General features: G+C 36.8%; 1 protein-coding gene across 3 annotated transcripts in view; it reads left to right on the top strand.

Annotated features, from left to right (window-relative positions):
- The window catches only part of usp28 (ubiquitin specific peptidase 28), a 26,155-nt gene extending 8,807 nt beyond the window's left edge, over positions 1-17,348 (top strand). For 2 of the 3 annotated variants that reach the window (XM_048167434.1, XM_048167436.1), the window contains exons 7-26: positions 257-394; positions 600-670; positions 1,210-1,286; positions 1,364-1,512; positions 1,599-1,726; positions 1,968-2,063; positions 5,190-5,348; positions 5,461-5,675; positions 10,073-10,143; positions 10,253-10,481; positions 11,211-11,513; positions 11,596-11,732; positions 13,947-14,195; positions 14,311-14,406; positions 14,576-14,754; positions 14,855-14,933; positions 15,510-15,589; positions 15,676-15,799; positions 16,416-16,611; positions 16,694-17,348. In XM_048167434.1, the coding sequence (XP_048023391.1) occupies positions 257-394; positions 600-670; positions 1,210-1,286; positions 1,364-1,512; positions 1,599-1,726; positions 1,968-2,063; positions 5,190-5,348; positions 5,461-5,675; positions 10,073-10,143; positions 10,253-10,481; positions 11,211-11,513; positions 11,596-11,732; positions 13,947-14,195; positions 14,311-14,406; positions 14,576-14,754; positions 14,855-14,933; positions 15,510-15,589; positions 15,676-15,799; positions 16,416-16,611; positions 16,694-16,866 (2,949 nt within the window). In that variant the 3' untranslated portion in view covers positions 16,867-17,348. The remainder of the gene's footprint in view (positions 1-256; positions 395-599; positions 671-1,209; positions 1,287-1,363; positions 1,513-1,598; positions 1,727-1,967; positions 2,064-5,189; positions 5,349-5,460; positions 5,676-10,072; positions 10,144-10,252; positions 10,482-11,210; positions 11,514-11,595; positions 11,733-13,946; positions 14,196-14,310; positions 14,407-14,575; positions 14,755-14,854; positions 14,934-15,509; positions 15,590-15,675; positions 15,800-16,415; positions 16,612-16,693) is intronic. The other variant, XM_048167435.1, reaches the window with a different exon arrangement.

The raw sequence follows: 17,348 nt of genomic DNA, 5'->3' as shown, positions 1-17,348 counted from the left end.
ATAACCTTAACCTAACAATCTAGTATAGTCTACTAACACTCTAATGAGAGTTAGTTGAAATGTAGTTGCTAAATTACTTAAGTAAAGTGTGTAAAGTGGACCATTGAAGTGTGACCGACTGTTGTATTGAATGTTGTTGATATATAATTAAAATTTAATGTAAGTTATTATTCTCTTCTTGTCAGCATTGATGCTAATATTGAAATATTAGATCAGATCTAATTGAATATGTGAGCTGACTAGATTTCTGTTGCAGGAGAAAAGGAACATTGCCTTCATGCAGGAGTTGCGTTGCCTGTTTGCTCTGATGGTGGGCTCGAACCGTAGGTTTGTAGACCCCTCTGCAGCAGTCGAGCTTCTCAGGGATGCGTTTAGAACCAGTGAGGCCCAACAGGTACATCATTTGAATGATTTGATTCACAGCTGTTCTGTCAGGGGCTAATTTTAAAATGAAACAGTTGCAAATGATGCACTAATAAAAGGTATCTTCAAATGTTTACCATTCACATGCAGTTTATAAAGCTATCAGAGCTTCTTCTAAATAGAGACTGTGCTGTATTCTTGGAAAACAGTGTTTATTTTAAGATTGCTTATTCTAGGATGTCAGTGAATTCACACACAAGTTGCTTGACTGGCTAGAGGACGCATTCCAGCTGGCTGCTAACGGAGCGTAAGTTCATAAATTATAAATAATAATAGTATTTGATGAAGTGAGCATGACTAAATTTTGATGCTTGGAAGGATTTATTTAACCCTTTATATCACAGATCATGAAAGCATTTTTAAATGTTAAATGATTTTGTTTTCTTACAAAAATGGACATCATTATTAAAATAAAATAAAAATTCTTAAATCCATTCCACAGTTTCATTTTTAAAATTAACTACTCACTAAGAAATGTGAATCATATTTGTAATATTTAAATGTATTTAAATAATAGTGTGACAAAGAAAAAAGCTTTTTAATGGTTTATTTAAAATTATTTTATTGCCATCTTATATGCATCATGTGTTTGCAACATGAAGAAAATGTGTTTGTTACCCTGAGGCAACATCTTGCTGTGGAGGGTTAATTAATGAATGGTAATGAGTGTAGCATTTGTTAAAGAATGATGAATAATTACCCTATAGCATATTTGGTTGCTAATGTACTTGCCAGGAATTTTTTTATCCCCAAAAATAAAACATGGCAGCTTTTTTTTTTTTTCAGTAACCCAGAGGATAAACAAAACAACCCCATGGTCCAGCTGTTTTATGGCACATTTGTGGCTGAGAGACTTCATGAAGGTAAGAGAATGATATTTCTTCTGTAATTATTCTATGTTTATCACTCTCATTGATGATAGTTGTGTAATTGTGCGCAGGAAAGATTGTGTCCAACATTGAGCAATTTGGACAATACCCTCTCCAAGTGAACGGCTTCAACAATTTAGACGAATGTTTGGAGGGCGCCATGGTTGAAGGAGAGATTGAGTCTCTTCATTCAGATCAGACGATCTCCTCTGGCCAGGAGGTCAGTTTCTCTACATGCAAATATATGGACTAAAGTATGCACGTGCTGCTATTATGAATTCAAGTATGTCTCTTTTTTTTTTCCAGAGGTGGTTCTCCAAGCTGCCACCAGTGTTGACATTTGAACTGTCCAGATTTGAGTTCAATCAGTCTTTAGGGCGACCAGAAAAAATACACAAAAAACTGGAGTTTCCCCAAGTGATATATATGGACAGGTCTGTCTGTCTGTCTGTCTGTCTGTCTGTCTGTCTGTCTATCTATCTATCTATCTATCTATCTATCTATCTATCTATCTATCTATCTATCTATCTATCTATCTATCTATCTATCTATCTATCTATCTATCTATCCATCCATCCATCCATCCATCCTATTCTATTCTATTCTATAGATTTATTTTGGTTCAAGAACAATCAAATCAATGGTAAATGCCAATTTACTATTTTTTGTGTGCAGATACCTCCATAAAAATGTTGATCAGACCCATGGTAGAAGAGGAGAGGTCAAGAGACTCAAGGACCAGTTAACAGCTCTGCAACAGAAACTTGAGGGGTATGTTTAAAAGCCAGATAGAGGTTATATCATGTTCAACATTGCAAGTAGTCTTTTACAGTTTTTTTCAATCGTTTTGACATTTCTTGAAACAGTCTTAACATTCTCTAAACTGTAAGTTCAATTGTCACAACTGTTCGCTAAAAGAACATCAGAACTCTATTGCATGTCTGCAATATGTAGTTACTCACCCAAAACATTTCATTCATGCTTCAAAACCTAGTTATTGTGTCAGTAAGTTGGCCAATGCCACCAAAATAAAAAGCCTTTTTGTCATTGTGTGAGCCACACTGGTCAAAATGTTTAGATGTTTTTTCACCATGGAAATATTTTTAAAAATACAAATTTCATGTGCTTTCTACTTTTTAGTTGACACTATCTGTTTTCTATACTATACAATAATGTCAGTTTTGTCTAGCTGAATGCTCTTGTGTCTCACACTGAGCTTTTTAGATACAGATTTCAGCAGTAAGTAAAAATTTACTAGGAAAAGGCAAAACTGTAGTACTCAAAAAGAAACATTTGGTCACTTTATATTAGGTGTACATAACTACTATCTACCTATATAAAAAATAAGTACAGTGTAATTATTGTATTCATATTGCAGAACACTTGTGCTGTTATTGAAGTGGGATACGGGTAAGGATAGGGACAGGTTTGGTGGTATGGGTAGGTTTAAAGGTGGGTTGAGGGGTACTGGAATAGTCAACAGTGTAATTCTAGATTTAGTTAGCTGTAATTACATGCAGGGTTTTTTTAAAGCTGCTGTCCGCAATTTTTCCTCTTTGTCGCCATCTCTGTTTGAAACATGCGATTGCACTCATATGCGGAACAGTTATCTGTACGTGCATTGTGACTCGGCACGGCTCGTCAGCGCGGATGAATCTAATGCTTGCTGTCAGTCACCGCACCGGTGTGGATACTGCACTTCAGAATCACAGATTCTACATCTCGAAAGTATGACCAATATAAGAATTTTCACTGGAAAATATCATCTGAACAAGTAAGTAACATTTTTGCCACTTTTGTTTTGACCAGCTGAGGCAAAAAGCATTAGGCCTACAATAAATCGCGCTGCCAATAGTGATTAAATCTAACGATCGCTTAGCTCGGATCATGCCAAACTGTGCAAATTATTATTACTGTTATATTGTTCTCAAATTGTTATTGTTAACAACATCAGTATTGCGTAACTGTGTATTTAGTGTGTATTAGCGTTACCTGTAGATTTCAATTTCTGTAGTCACTCCACAGTCCAAGTCTTTTGCTTTTTGACCACGGCTGAATCTCCAGTTGTCATTGATGATTGTCATTTGGATCTTTCTGGATTACAATCCGCCATCAAAATTATTAGTTTAATTATTTCAGCTGCTGTGAGAAAAGGCTATAAATGTGCCGCTACCGGCAGCATCCTCACATGAACCGACTAGCCTGGACTCCTTCCTTTGTTTATGGACGTGATGTAATGACACACAGACGAATTGCTGCATGCTCGAATTTCCCGCGGAAATCCACCATGTCGCTAGCCTGGGTGCCAGCCCGAACCCCGCCCACAACATTTTTTGGACGGGAAGTTCGGTCTGGACTCGATCCATTGTGGAGTAATTATGCTCGGCTCCCAGAAGGCCGAGCCAATCAAATTGCCAGGGCGGGCTTTAATCGATGATGGACAGGCTATCTGCGGTTACGTAACCACCCACGTCATCAAAGAGCGCTTGGGTTGAATTGGTTGACTGCAGCTGGAGAAGTAAGATGTTTAGATTCCGCTATCACGTCTGTAATAAAAGAAATCGACAGCGCATTAATTTTAAAAGACGAACAAAGAACCGCAATCAAGGCATTTGCCGATGGGAAAGATGTGTTTGCCGTCCTTCCAACGGGATTCGGCAAAAGTTTAAGTACAAGTTCAACATACGTCACTTACTGCGTTGCTCTGATTGGTTGTAGGTCTATCCAATTGAGTGCAGAGTTTTTTTTTTTACTGGTTCGGTTAAGACACGCCCCATAATTCAAGTGCAATGGAGCAGTATCAGACTCACATTCTGCCTAGAATATGAGTATGACGAAGTCAGGCTACCATGTCGCTCTTATTATAAAACATTATTAAAAGCTTACTGTTGTGAATCGAGACAAGATAATTAGATAGTTTTGAACACTGGCTGGTTATGTACTTGTTCAAAAGTTGATTTTGGTTCATTTAAAGTTGCAGACTGCAGCTTTAAAATATAAGTTCAATGTAAAAACATGCACACAATAAGTGCATTGTATCAAATTATTCATTTTAATGTTAGTACATAGTAGTTAAAGACACCTAATCTAAAGTGAGACTGAACATTTTTTATACAGCACATATTTGTAGAGACGTGTTACATGTAAACTGAAAATTCACTGTTGCTTGTTCATTTTTACATATTCTATTATGTCTTCCCCTAACACCACACATTCTTACATATCTTGCTCTTCCACAACAAGCAACTGTGATTTTTAAGTTTATATGTAACACATTTCTACAAAAAATAAACTGCTGTTGCTGTTTAGGGATTTAGACAATCCTCCATGTTCCAAAATGGCAGTGATTGTGCTGGGAAAGCTCCATATAGCCTACTGTATGCTTCCAAACTTGATTGGATGATTGGTAAGATTGTTATTCCTATTTTATTATAATCGCAGACCATTTGCCAATTCAGCAGACATTACAAACATTCCATGTCACAGGTGTTTATGGAATATTGATAACTGACTGGATCATTTTGCATGTGGAGGCTCACACGATGAAAGAATGTTTAGAAGTTGTGACGGTTGACGGTTTCACTGAGAATCAACACATAAGTTTTGATCAACAAGCCATGTGCATTTAGATATTGTGCAAATTGTAGACAATTGTAGACAACTTACTCTTTTGCACACATGTGCCAACACACATGCAAATTGCTTAAATCAATAAGAAATCCAAATCTGATGTGAACAAGAAACTAATTGTTCAGAGACCTGAACTTATTGTTTTGAGAGAAAAAAAAAGTCTCATTCAAGTATTGAGACAAAACGATTGAGGAAAAACTGTAATATTGTTCTTTGTGGTTTATTTCTCAATTTTAACTATAAAAACTATGACTTTCTTTTTCAAAGATATAAAAACTATGGCTCAGGGCCAACCAAATACCCCCTGGCAGACATGTTGCAGTATGTGCTGGAGTTTGCCACCACGAAACCCACAAATGTGTCTCCTGCCTCGCCAGTACCTACAAACCCTACCGTACACACAGAACCCAGCTCAGGTGACAGCAGGCAAGGCCCGCTTTCCTTTGTTCTTATTCATCAGCTGTGTGAGAGATCACACCCATTGTTTGTTTTCTCTTCTGTGTTTGTCACCCTCTAAATGTTTAATTTCTTGTTGTAGTCAAACAGAACCAGATGATGCTGGCTCGTCAGATGGTTCGGGCTGCCTGCAGACAGCTACACAGAGAACTCCCATACACAAGCCTTTTACTCAGTGCAGACCCCCCATGGAGGTGCCACTGCAACCAGCCCCTCACAGCGTGACCGAGGAGGAGCTGTACTTCGTCAGGGGCTGCTTACAGCGCTGGAGAGCAGAAGTTGAGAACACCATAATCGGTAGATCCTTCACTTAGTGGATGTTGTTTTTTCCCATAAGCTTCAATCAATGTTTTTTAAAGCCTACTGAGCTGCCTTGTTTTAACTTTTTAAGATGTCATAGGTGCCCTCTAGATGCATAGACTGCCTTAAAAGGCAACACAGTGTAATTATCGATATGCTGACTTGCCATTCAAAATCAGTATAGTCAGTAAGATTTATTAAAAATAAATTCAAACTTCTATTCAGCTAAGCATTAAATTGATCAAAAGTGATATTAAAGGTGCCCTAGAACGTCTTTTTAAAAGATGTAATATAAGTCTAAGGTGTCCCCTGAATGTGTCTGTGAAGTTTCAGCTCAAAATACCCCATAGATTTTTTTTATTATTTTTTTTAACTGCCTATTTTGGGGCATCATTAACTATGCACCGATATATAGGTTGTGGCCCCTTTAATTTTCGTGCTCCCCCTCCCCCGGAGCTCACGCTTGCCTTGAACAGCATAAACACAGTTCACACAGCTAATATAACCCTCAAAATGGATCTTTACAAAGTGTTCGTCATGCAGCATGTCTAATCGCGTAAGTATTGTATTTATTTGGATGTTTACATTTGATTCTGAATGAGTTTGATAGTGCTTTGTGGCTAAAGCTAACATTACACACTGTTGGAGAGATTTACAAAGAATGAAGTTGTGTTTATGAATTATACAGACTCCAAGTGTTTAAAAATGAAAATAGCGACGGTTCTTGTCTCCGTGAATACAGTAAGAAACGATGGTAACTTTAACCACATTTAACAGTACATTAGCAACATGCTAATGAAAGATTTAGAAAGACAATTTACAAATATCACTAAAAATATCATGATATCATGGATCATGTCAGTTATTATCGCTCCATCTGCCATTTTTCGCTATTGTTCTTGCTTGTTTACCTAGTCTTATGATTCTGCTGTGCACAGATCCAGACGTCCTGCCCTTGTCTAATGGCTTGAACATGAGCTGGCATATGCAAATATTGGGGGCGTACATATTAATGATCCCGACTGTTACGTAACAGTCGGTGTTATGTTGAGATTCGCCTGTTCTTCGGAGGTCTTTTAAAAAAATGAGATTTATATAAGAAGGAAGAACAATGGAGTTTGAAACTCAGTGTATGTCTTTTCCATGTACTGAACTCTTGTTATTTAACTATGCCAAGGTAAATTCAATATTTAATTCTAGGGCACCTTTAAAGACAATTAAAATGTTACATAAAGATTTTTATTTCAATTAAATGCTCTCCTATTCATCAAAGAAACAAAAGTAAAAAAAAAAAAGTATCACAATTTCCAGCACTGTTTTCAACATTGATAAGAGTAAGAAATGTTTCTTGAGCACTAAGTCAGCATATTAGAATGATTTCTGAAGGATCATGTGACACTGAAGACTGGAGTAATGATGCTGAAAATTTGGTTTTGCCATCCCAAAAATAAATTACATTTTAAAATATATTAACTTAGAAAACAGTTCTAAAACTTTAATAATATTTCAAAATATTGCTGTTTTTACTGTATTTTTAATCAAATAATTTCAGCTTTTCCAAGCACTTTTTTTCCAAAAACACTAAAATATCTTAACGACTCCAAAGTTTTGAACTGTAGTGTATATAGCATGCAATAAAAAAAGTAAAATGTCATATGCGGAGTCAGTCAAACTATGTACATTATTCATTAAAAACAGTACATGAAAAATAACTGGATTCCTTTGAGATTTTAAAGTGGACATCTGATGGACATTTATTTAACTATCCCATGAAGCTAGAGAAGTCATGCTGTTCATAAATGGTGTGGAACAGTGACACGGATGACAACATGGCAGATGTCGTATGTCTGGATTGTACTACACACATAACAGAGTGTGCTTTTTTAAAGGCACAATATGTAAAAATTTTTAATTAAAATATACAAAAACCACTAGAACAATGTTATATATTTTGTTGACTTATGTGCCTACATTATCCCAAATGTTTCCAAGAATGTTTAAATTTCCGGTTTTATTTTGTAGAACCCATGGAAACACTAAAATCGCTTCAATATACTATGTGTTTTATTAGACAGGTGTGCAAATGTTTGCATACATTCATCGACAGAAAACTAATCATGTTATATAGCTCAACACAGTAAGTCTTATTATTTAAATCTCATTTTCTTGATTTACCGCAAGTACCATGTTTTACTATGACTAATATTGATCTAGCTTACTGCAGTGTGTATTAAGTGTCTCATAGTAGCCACCAAGCAAATGCAGAGTAGCACTACTACAAATTTCAACACACTCAAATGTATCCAATATGACACATACCCCACATACGCTTAACTGGAAGAAGCGGAAGCGGCAACTGCAGCATAATAAAAGTTTTGCTGCTGTCAAGACGTGTGTCGCGCTCGTCTCTCATTAGCAATCGCTTCAGTGGCCTCATTTCTGCTCGCACAGCACTCGACCCTGCTCTGCTTCATAGTATAGTAACGTTAAAGGGTTAGTTCACCCAAAAATGAATATTATGTCATTAATGACTCACCCTCATGTCGTTCCAAACCCATAAGACCTTCGTTCATCTTCGGAACACAGTTTAAGATATTTTAGATTTAGTCCGAGAGCTGTCTGTCCCTCCATTGAAAATGTATGTACGGTAGACTGTCCATGTCCAGAAAGGTAATAAAAACATCATCAAAGTAGTCCATGTGACATCAGAGGGTCAGTTAGAATTTGTTGAAGCATCGAAAATACATTTTGGTCCAAAAATAACAAAAACTACGACTTTATTCAGCATTGTCTTCTCTTCCAGAATCCTTTCCATTGAATTGATTCCATTGAATTGATTCCATTGAATCGATTCCATTGAATCCTTTCATCTGTCGGCGTTGGTAATGCACTTTTACGTCGCCATTGTTGTTTTTGGCGATTAGGACATCTGCGACATTTTGAAGCATCAAAAATACATTTTGATCCAAAAATAAGAAAAACTACGACTTTATTCAGCATTGTCTTCTCTTCCGGGTCTTTTGTCAATCCGCGTTCACGACTCCGCTTCTTCTTCTTTCCTGTTTTACGGCGGTTGGCATCCAGCTTATTGGTGCATTACCGCCCCCTTCTGCTCCGGAGTGTGGTTCACGACTCCGCAGTGAAGCTGCTGATGTAAGACGCTGCTGACGTGTTATCTGTTGCGCCAGAGCTTCGTTTACAGTCTGAGGGAGACGCACGCTGTATTCAAGCTATTCTACATTGATTGTATTTTGGTATCGCTATATTTTTTAAAATGGTGCGTAGGTGTGCATGTCGCGGATGTCCTAAGCGCCAAAAACAACCACGGCGACGTAAAAGTGCATTACCAACGCCGACAGATGAAAGGATTCAATGGAATCAATTCCATGGAATCAATTCAATGGAAAGGATTCCGGAAGAGAATACAATGCTGAATATGAAGTATAATGATCAAAATAAATGTATTTTCGATGCTTCAAAAACTTCTAACTAACCCACTGATGTCACAGTGGACTACTTTGATGATGTTTTTATTACCTTTCTGGACATGGACAGTATACCGTACCTACATTTTCAATGGAGGGACAGAAAGCTCTCGGACTAAATCTAAAATATCTTAAACTGTGTTCCGAAGATGAACGAAGGTCTTACAGGTTTGGAACGACATGAGGGTGATTCATTAATGACATAGTTTTCATTTTTGGGTGAACTAACCCCTTAATAATCTCATCCAAGAACATGATTCCTGCCCGAGTCCTATCCTGATTCTTTTCCACCGGCTGTAGACATGAAGACAACACCTCACATGATTCCGCAAAATCAAGGTGTCATCAAGTTACGGCTTTGTTTTGAATAAGCGCCCTCTAGCAGTGAAAAATTACATATTGTGCCTTTAACAGTTGAGAAATGCTTAATCGAATGCAAATCAAATCTGTGAAAATTTAAATCCAAGATGGCAGATAGTTTGATAAAAATGTTAAATAATTAACTGAAAATTCATTGAGTACTCTAGTGATATAAATGTTTTTAAATATTTCAAATCTGACCCTTTTGCCCAAAATTAAGAAATGTGTGCTTGGTATATTTGTGCTTTCTTTATATTGTGTCACCTGTATTGAAATCAATTTAGTCATGTCTCCCATGTACTTTGCGTGCTGAGCGCTATTTGTTAGACACAAACAGCTCTTGTTTCCAGTTGCCAAAGAAGAAAGCTGCCTATGTAGCAAGTGTGGCGGCTCACTAGGTTTTTGGACCTGAGCTGTAATGTGCATTTTAATTTTTCTGTTCTGAAGGCCTTCGTTATTCACAAGCAGTTATCCTAATGCTTGTGTGACTGTATCAGGATCCTGGCCTCAGGCGTAGCGTATTGATCTGTGTTCTCTCTCTGTGTGCAGAGCTGAAAGCCAGCATTGACAAGGTCAGCCAGGCCCTGGAGGGCATGTACTCAGATAACAGTCTGTGTCAGGTAAAGTCTATATCCTGTACACTCGTTGGTACTTTTATATTGACTGAGCCCTTTCAAGAATTTTGCATGACACCTCAATGAACCCTGACTTCTTATTTGATGATTCCAGGTGCCCTACAGGCTACACGCTGTGCTCGTCCATGAGGGACAGGCCTCCGCTGGCCATTACTGGGCGTATATCTATGATCATGCTCACAAACGCTGGCTGAAGTACAACGATGTAATGGTGACAGAGTCCACCTGGGAAGAGCTGGTTCGAGACTCGTACGGTGGCATGACCAACGCTAGTGCCTACTGCCTCATGTACATCAATGACAAGCTGCCACACCTCATAGCAGGTACTTTCCCCATGTGCCTCTCAGATTACGCAGCTGCGCTCAGATTTTGCTGAAGCAAATCACTTGTTTGATTTAAGGCATTGGCATTAGCTCCGATTTCTTTCATAAATTAATGTTGATAGCTTTGCTGGCAGGCTTACATTATTTTTGGGGCATAAGTGAGTGTCTGCCAAGCTGTGGACATCAAAAACTCTTCCTAATGGCTTTTATTTTGATTCATTTTCCTGATGTTTTCTGTGATAAATTGCTATGTATATTACGAAGGGGTGGACATTTAATGCATTAATTATGTACAGTTATTTATATAAAAATGCAATAAAAAAACATTTAAAGTCAGCATAAAATGTAAGTTGCAGTAGTCTTTCCCTCCCTATTGTGATGTATATCTGGGTGAAACGACTTCTCGGAAAAAGAAAAAATGTAGGATCGGGATTTGATTTTGTCCAACAGGAATTGATTGGACTATTGAATCATTGCGGTTTGCTATTGCTGTGATGTCATGTGAGTGACAGGTTGTCCCGCCCTCGCACAAATAACTTGTTTATAATAAATACTGCAATATTCCATAAAAAAAAAAGTCAATTTTGATTTCATGGTTGACTTTAATTATGCACTCTGACCAATTCTAACCAGTCCTATCATCAGGAAACGTTTTGCCACAATATCTATCTCTCTGCTACAATAATTTAATGTCATTGAACATTATTATTTTTTTCTTATGACTGACAGAAGATACGGACGATGAGACAGGGCAGGCTCTAAAAGGAATGGACTCCCTCCCATCTATCCTAAGGCGATATGTTCGGGAGGATAACCGCTGGTTCCAGCAGGAGCTGAGAGAATGGGAAGAGCAATTCTGCCAAGCCCAACGTGAAGAAGCAAAAGTTCAAACACAAACTTCCACCAACACAGAGGAACCCGTCCCAGAAGAGCCACAGAACCTAGTGCAAGAACCTGATCAACAAAAAACAAATGAAGTGTCTGAAGTACCACCTCCAGATTCAACACCAGCGCCTGCCCAAGGCAGTGAAGGTCAGGTCCTTTTTCTTTAAAAGGTCATATGTTTTCCATGTATCTATTGCAGGAATATTTTCAATGTCCTTTCCCTTTCCAGAGCCCATGGCCAATTCAGCAGCTCTCAGCTCGATATCATCAGAGACGAGTGAGAATGTGGGAGAGGGAGGTGAGGAACATATCAGCAGTAGCCAGACACATGGCCAGCCAGAAGAACAGAAGCCAGATCAGAGTCAGGTGAGGGCGTTAAAGTGTTATTTGAGATGTGCAAAAAATAGGTCACATATACAGCAATGGAGGTTTTATGTACAGTACATATGGGTCACGATCCTCCTCTTCTACATAATCTGCAATAAAACTGTAAAAACACTTAAAATAATATATTTAACAAAAATAATTCTATAAACATTTAAATTAAATATTAATAAAACTATTTAAATAAAATATAATCAGGGAACTTTTGTGATTTTTCACTGTAACAATAATGTATTTACAAATAATTTCAACAATATTTTAATAAACAATATTTATTCATTTTAAGTACATATCTTGTTGAACGCAATGCACCTTTTTACAGTAAATTAAATTGCAATTAATACTTTACTTTAAAAAAAAACATATATTTTGGACGTAAAATAAAAAGTACTTCCAAAATGTATAAAATATTATATGCATTATATATATATATATATATATATATATATACACATATATTAGAGTTTTTGTTAAGAATTTCAATACAGAAAATGTTTTTTATACATTTTATTGTTTTCAATAACTTCAATATCAATATAATATCAATATAATAAAGATATTATTAATGTTATATTATAATAAAGATATTATACATAAATTAAATTGCAATTAATGCTTTTAGTTTTACTTAAAAAAAAAAAAACATATATTTTGGACGTATTTTTGCCAAATATGTATGGTCCAATTATATGGGACAGAAAGTTCTAGATTTACATTAGTGGTTAAACTTGTTTGCTTGTACTTGCTTAATGTTTAATGTTTTGTCTGTTGTGTCGTGAAGCTCTGGTATTTTGTAAGAGGATACGTTTTGGAAAGGGATATGGGGGTAAGGTTCATTGGACAGCTGAGAGCCGTCCAACATGTCTCAGTCTTTTGGTTAAAGTCCCATGCGGGGTTGCTGGGGACAGTGTGTCAGAGAAGAGCTTTAAATAGAGCCTGAGCTCTGTGTTTCCTGCATGAACCATCAAGATTAACTGGATTCCTACCTTTCCACAGTCATTAAATGATTTTGGAGAACATGTTCCTGATGCTTCAATCAAAAACAGGCAATTGCTTAAGCGTTATAGTGTCTAGTCTTTAGAGAGAGCAATCTTGGAAATTATTGACTCTGTATATGGAGTTTGAATCAGAAAGTCGATTGTGTACTTACGACTGCTGTTTCTCTCTTTGACTCACTGATTTTATTGGCACTCCTGATTTACAACTGTGCTGTCACTGCATGAGCTGTTTTCCTGGGCCTTGTCATAAATGGTAGTGATGGGACCTCTAGTGGTCAGTATATCATATTGCATTTAATGGTATTTATGAGCAAAACATGAAGAGATTTTTCTACAACATACATTACATGTTGTCATACCACAAATGAATTATGAATATGTTTTGTTTTTCATGAATTTTGAATGTTTAAAAATAAAACGTACACTGCAGCAAGTTGCTACATAATGACTACAACTGTTATCAGACGAATTGCATGTTTTTCATCAAGCACTAGCTTTATTTTAGTATCATTGATTTACTAATATAGTTTTTGTTAATATTTTGAATTAGATTTTACTTTTATATTTTCTGTTTTTATTTTAAGTTTTGTGTTTTTGTCATTTTTATCAGTTTTTGTTTTCTGTAATATGTCTATTTTTATTACGTTTATTTTTTAGTTTTAGTTATTTTAGTACTTTAACTTCAAACTAAACGAAAATGAGAAATGTTGCATTGGCAACTAGCTGAAAATAAAATAAGTTCATTTTTTTAATTTTAGTAAATGTTTATTTTATTTCAAGTGATACATTTTTTATGGTTTTTGTTAATGGTAATAAATCAAGCACATAAACCCACATCTGGTTGTGCATACAGAAAGTGCTGTTATGAAACATTCACACTAGTCCATGTATTCAAGAATGAAAAGGAATAAATGAGGAAACATAAATTAAGAATTAATAAGAATAAATTTCCATGTCCAACTCATCGCCATCTCCGCTAGATTTCTCAAAGACACCAAAAAAATTTTTGATGAGAGAAAACTACTATAAATTTCCGCTGTTTGAAAAACTAGTTAGAGATTCTTGAGGGAGACTGTGGTAAATTACACTTCCTGGTTTGCCTACAAATTGATGTTATGAGTGAAGATCCACATAGACTATGATAAGTGAATAAGATCATTGTCAGTCATTCAACATCCTCTTTCTCTGTGTTTTTCAGCAGCCTGGGGCAGATTCAGCCTCTACAGACAGAGCAGATTCAGAGGTTGAGGTGGAGGAGCAGGTCATCAGTGATGAGGGAGGACCAGAGGCAGAACCAGACACCCAGACAGAGCCAGAGGCCTCGTCCGCAGAGGAGAACCCAGCCATGACCACGCGCAGGCAGCCTGAGAATGAAGTTTCTGAGGTCGAGATACCCAATGTAGGCAAGATTCTGGTGCGCTCTGATGCCGATGGCTACAATGAAGAGGTAAAGGTTCACCACATCCCTTCCGGTTCCATGAACTGTAAAATGAGGCTACTCATAAATTAATTTAACATTACATTTTGACATATTTTTCCTCTGCTTATCTGTAATTTAATAGATGATGCTAACACCAGCCATGCAGGGCGTCATTTTTGCCATTGCCAAGGCAAGACAAGTCTTTGACAAAGAAGGGCCTGAAGCAGGACTCATCAAGGTATACATATTAAAATTACTCAATATATAATATATATATATCTCATCATCACAGCATCATCATAGATGATATTAGATTAGATTAGACTTACCATTTGATTTAGTAAGCTCACCCTGTGTATTTATTTGGAAATCAACTAATGCATTGCACCCATTGATCTCTCCATCAGGCGTTCCATGAGGAATTTTCCAGATTGTATGAGCTGTCCCAGGAAGAGACCACACCCCAGCAAGACCCTCGACTCCAGCACGTGCTGGTGTACTTTTTCCAAAACCAGGCACCTAACCGCGTCATTGAGAGGACATTACTGGAGCAGTTTGCGGATCGCAACCTGAGTTTTGATGAGCGGTACACATTTCCTTTAAATTTATCACTTAATGCAGTAGATTTTTAATTGGAATAAGTTAATATTGACTAATTGGACTAAACTGGTACTGTCCCCTTGTAGGGCCATCAGTATCATGAGAGAGGCCAGATCTAAACTACGTCTCATTAAACCAGAAGATATGGACATGGATGAGTACTTGGTAAGACTAATAAGGCTCACTTCTCTTTTTAATTCTTTAATTTAAAATGTATACTGCTGTTTAAAAGGTTGGGGTCAGTAAGATTTTAATTTTTTAAACAAATTAATATTCAGTAAGGATGCATTAAATTGATCAAAAGTGACCGTAAAGACATTAAAGATTTAATGCTTTTCTAATGAACTGAACTGAAAATATGTATTACAGATTCTACAAAAGTATTGATAATTGAGAAACGTTTTTTAACATTGATAATAATAAGAAATGTTTTTTGAGCAGCAAATGAGCATATTAGAATGATTTCTGAAGGGTCATGTGACACTGAAGACTGGAGTAATGATGCTGAAAATTCAGCTTTGCCATCACAGGAATTTTAAAATTACATTTTAAAACATTTATTGAAACATTAAAAAAACAGTTATTTTCAATTGTAATAATGTCTCACAATGTTTTCAAATAAAGAAGCCTTGGTGGGACTTCTTTTAAAGACATTAGAAAATCTTACCGACCCAAACTTTTGAAAAGCAATGCGTGTATTTGATCATTTCACACTGTATTTTCTTCTCTCTCTTCTCCCAGCAATGGCATGATGAATACAGCATGTTCAAGACAGTGTTTGCCTACCTGTTGACAGGTCTCGAGCAGTATCAGAATGGAAAGTATGTAGACTCATGGACAACAGAAAGGGCCTTTGCATTGTATTAAAGAGTCTGTAAGACTACAGCATTGATCTTTTCCGTTGCAGGATAAGAGAAGCTCTGAATTATCTCGCACATGCACACCAGGACAACTCAGCCCTGCTTAGGAAAGGGGAGAAGAAAGGAGTGGACCAGTCACTTATAGCACTTTACAGGAGAAAATGTCTGAAAGTATGTCCGCTTTAATAATCCAAAACATACACTACCGTTCAAAAGTTTGGGGTCAGCAAGATTTGTTTTAGATTTTTTAATGTTTTTTGGAAGAAGTCTTTTATAATCTCTAAGGCTGCAATTATTTGATCAAAATTACAGTAAAAACTGCAATATTGTGAAATATTATTACAATTTAAAATAACTTTTTTTTTTAGTATATTTTAATTTATTTATGTAAAGGCAAAGCTGAATTACTCCAGTCTTCAGTGTCACATGATGAAATCATTCTAATATGCTGATTTGCTGCTCAAGAAACATTTCTGATTATTATCAATGTTGAAAACAGTCTTTACTCTCACTTTTGATCAATTTATTGCACATTTTCTGAATAAAAATATTCAATTCTTTTTAAAAAAATGATCTTAAAATGATCCCAAATGTTTAAATGGTACTGTATGTAGTTTTGTAAAGACATTCATATATAGGCACAATTTATATCTGTTTTCATAACTAATTTCAAGTATTTAAGCACAAACCTTTTAAAAGGTTCTTTAGGCTCATGATGACAAACTTGTGACTTGAACTGTACATTTCATCTCATATGAAACTTCTGTGGATGCGTTACACCCTGCAGGAGCTGAATGAGAACGCAGCCACACTCTTTAAAAGTCAAGATGAAAATGACGTGGCAGAGGGAGTGACCATCATGAACGAGTGTGTCATCCCTTGCATGCACCTCATGGTCAGAGACAGTGTCAGCCAAGAGGACTTGGATGTCATAGAGCTGATCAGGAATTGCTGGTGCTCCTACCTGGGGCAGGACATGGATGGTGGGCTTTTTCCCCCAGATTTTGTATATAAACCATTTGAATTACATTCTTAGCTCATTGTTCATATTTGTCTGTTATTCAGATTCTCTTCAGGAAAAGCTCAGCGAATTCCTGCCCAGAGTCCTGGACTGTTCTGCAGAAATGGTGGTGCTAAAGGAGCCCCCGAAAGTGAGGAACTCCCCCCACGATCTGTGTAGCCGCCTGACCGCCGTCATGGAGTCCATTCACAACACCTCAGTCGTCATCGTGAAGTAAAGCTGGACATGACATTATGCGAGGCAAGGTTGAAAAAAAAAATACCACAGTACAGTCACAAGGTGATCTAACCTCTGCCTTAGGCTGAGCTGGATTTCGTTTTTGCTGCACAATGACGCTTTCTGTTACACACGGCACACATGTTCACTGTGTTCTGAATTCCTTGAAGGGTGATTGATCAGCTGCTCTTGGCTGTTGTAGACGTTTGATCTCAGGAAAGATCAAATAGATGATATTTTGTAAAGCAAGGTTTGATGAGAGGGCAGTGAAGGCAGTGTACGTTTTACCCTGTTCTTCTTTTCACGTGAACTGTAGACATAGCGTGAAAATAGTTTTTTATAGAGATTTGCTGAAGCCACTTTATTTGTCTACACTTAGCTGAACATCCTCTATGTATTCTTTCTTTGTACAGTAAAGCTGTCCAATTTTCCACTCCTTTGTCCTACCTGTCTGTTACCTTTAAATAAAATTTTGATTTCTCA

The sequence above is a fragment of the Megalobrama amblycephala genome, linkage group LG18 (assembly GCF_018812025.1).
Source record: "Megalobrama amblycephala isolate DHTTF-2021 linkage group LG18, ASM1881202v1, whole genome shotgun sequence".
NCBI lineage: Eukaryota > Metazoa > Chordata > Actinopteri > Cypriniformes > Xenocyprididae > Megalobrama > Megalobrama amblycephala.
This window is presented reverse-complemented; position numbering and strand designations above follow the sequence as displayed.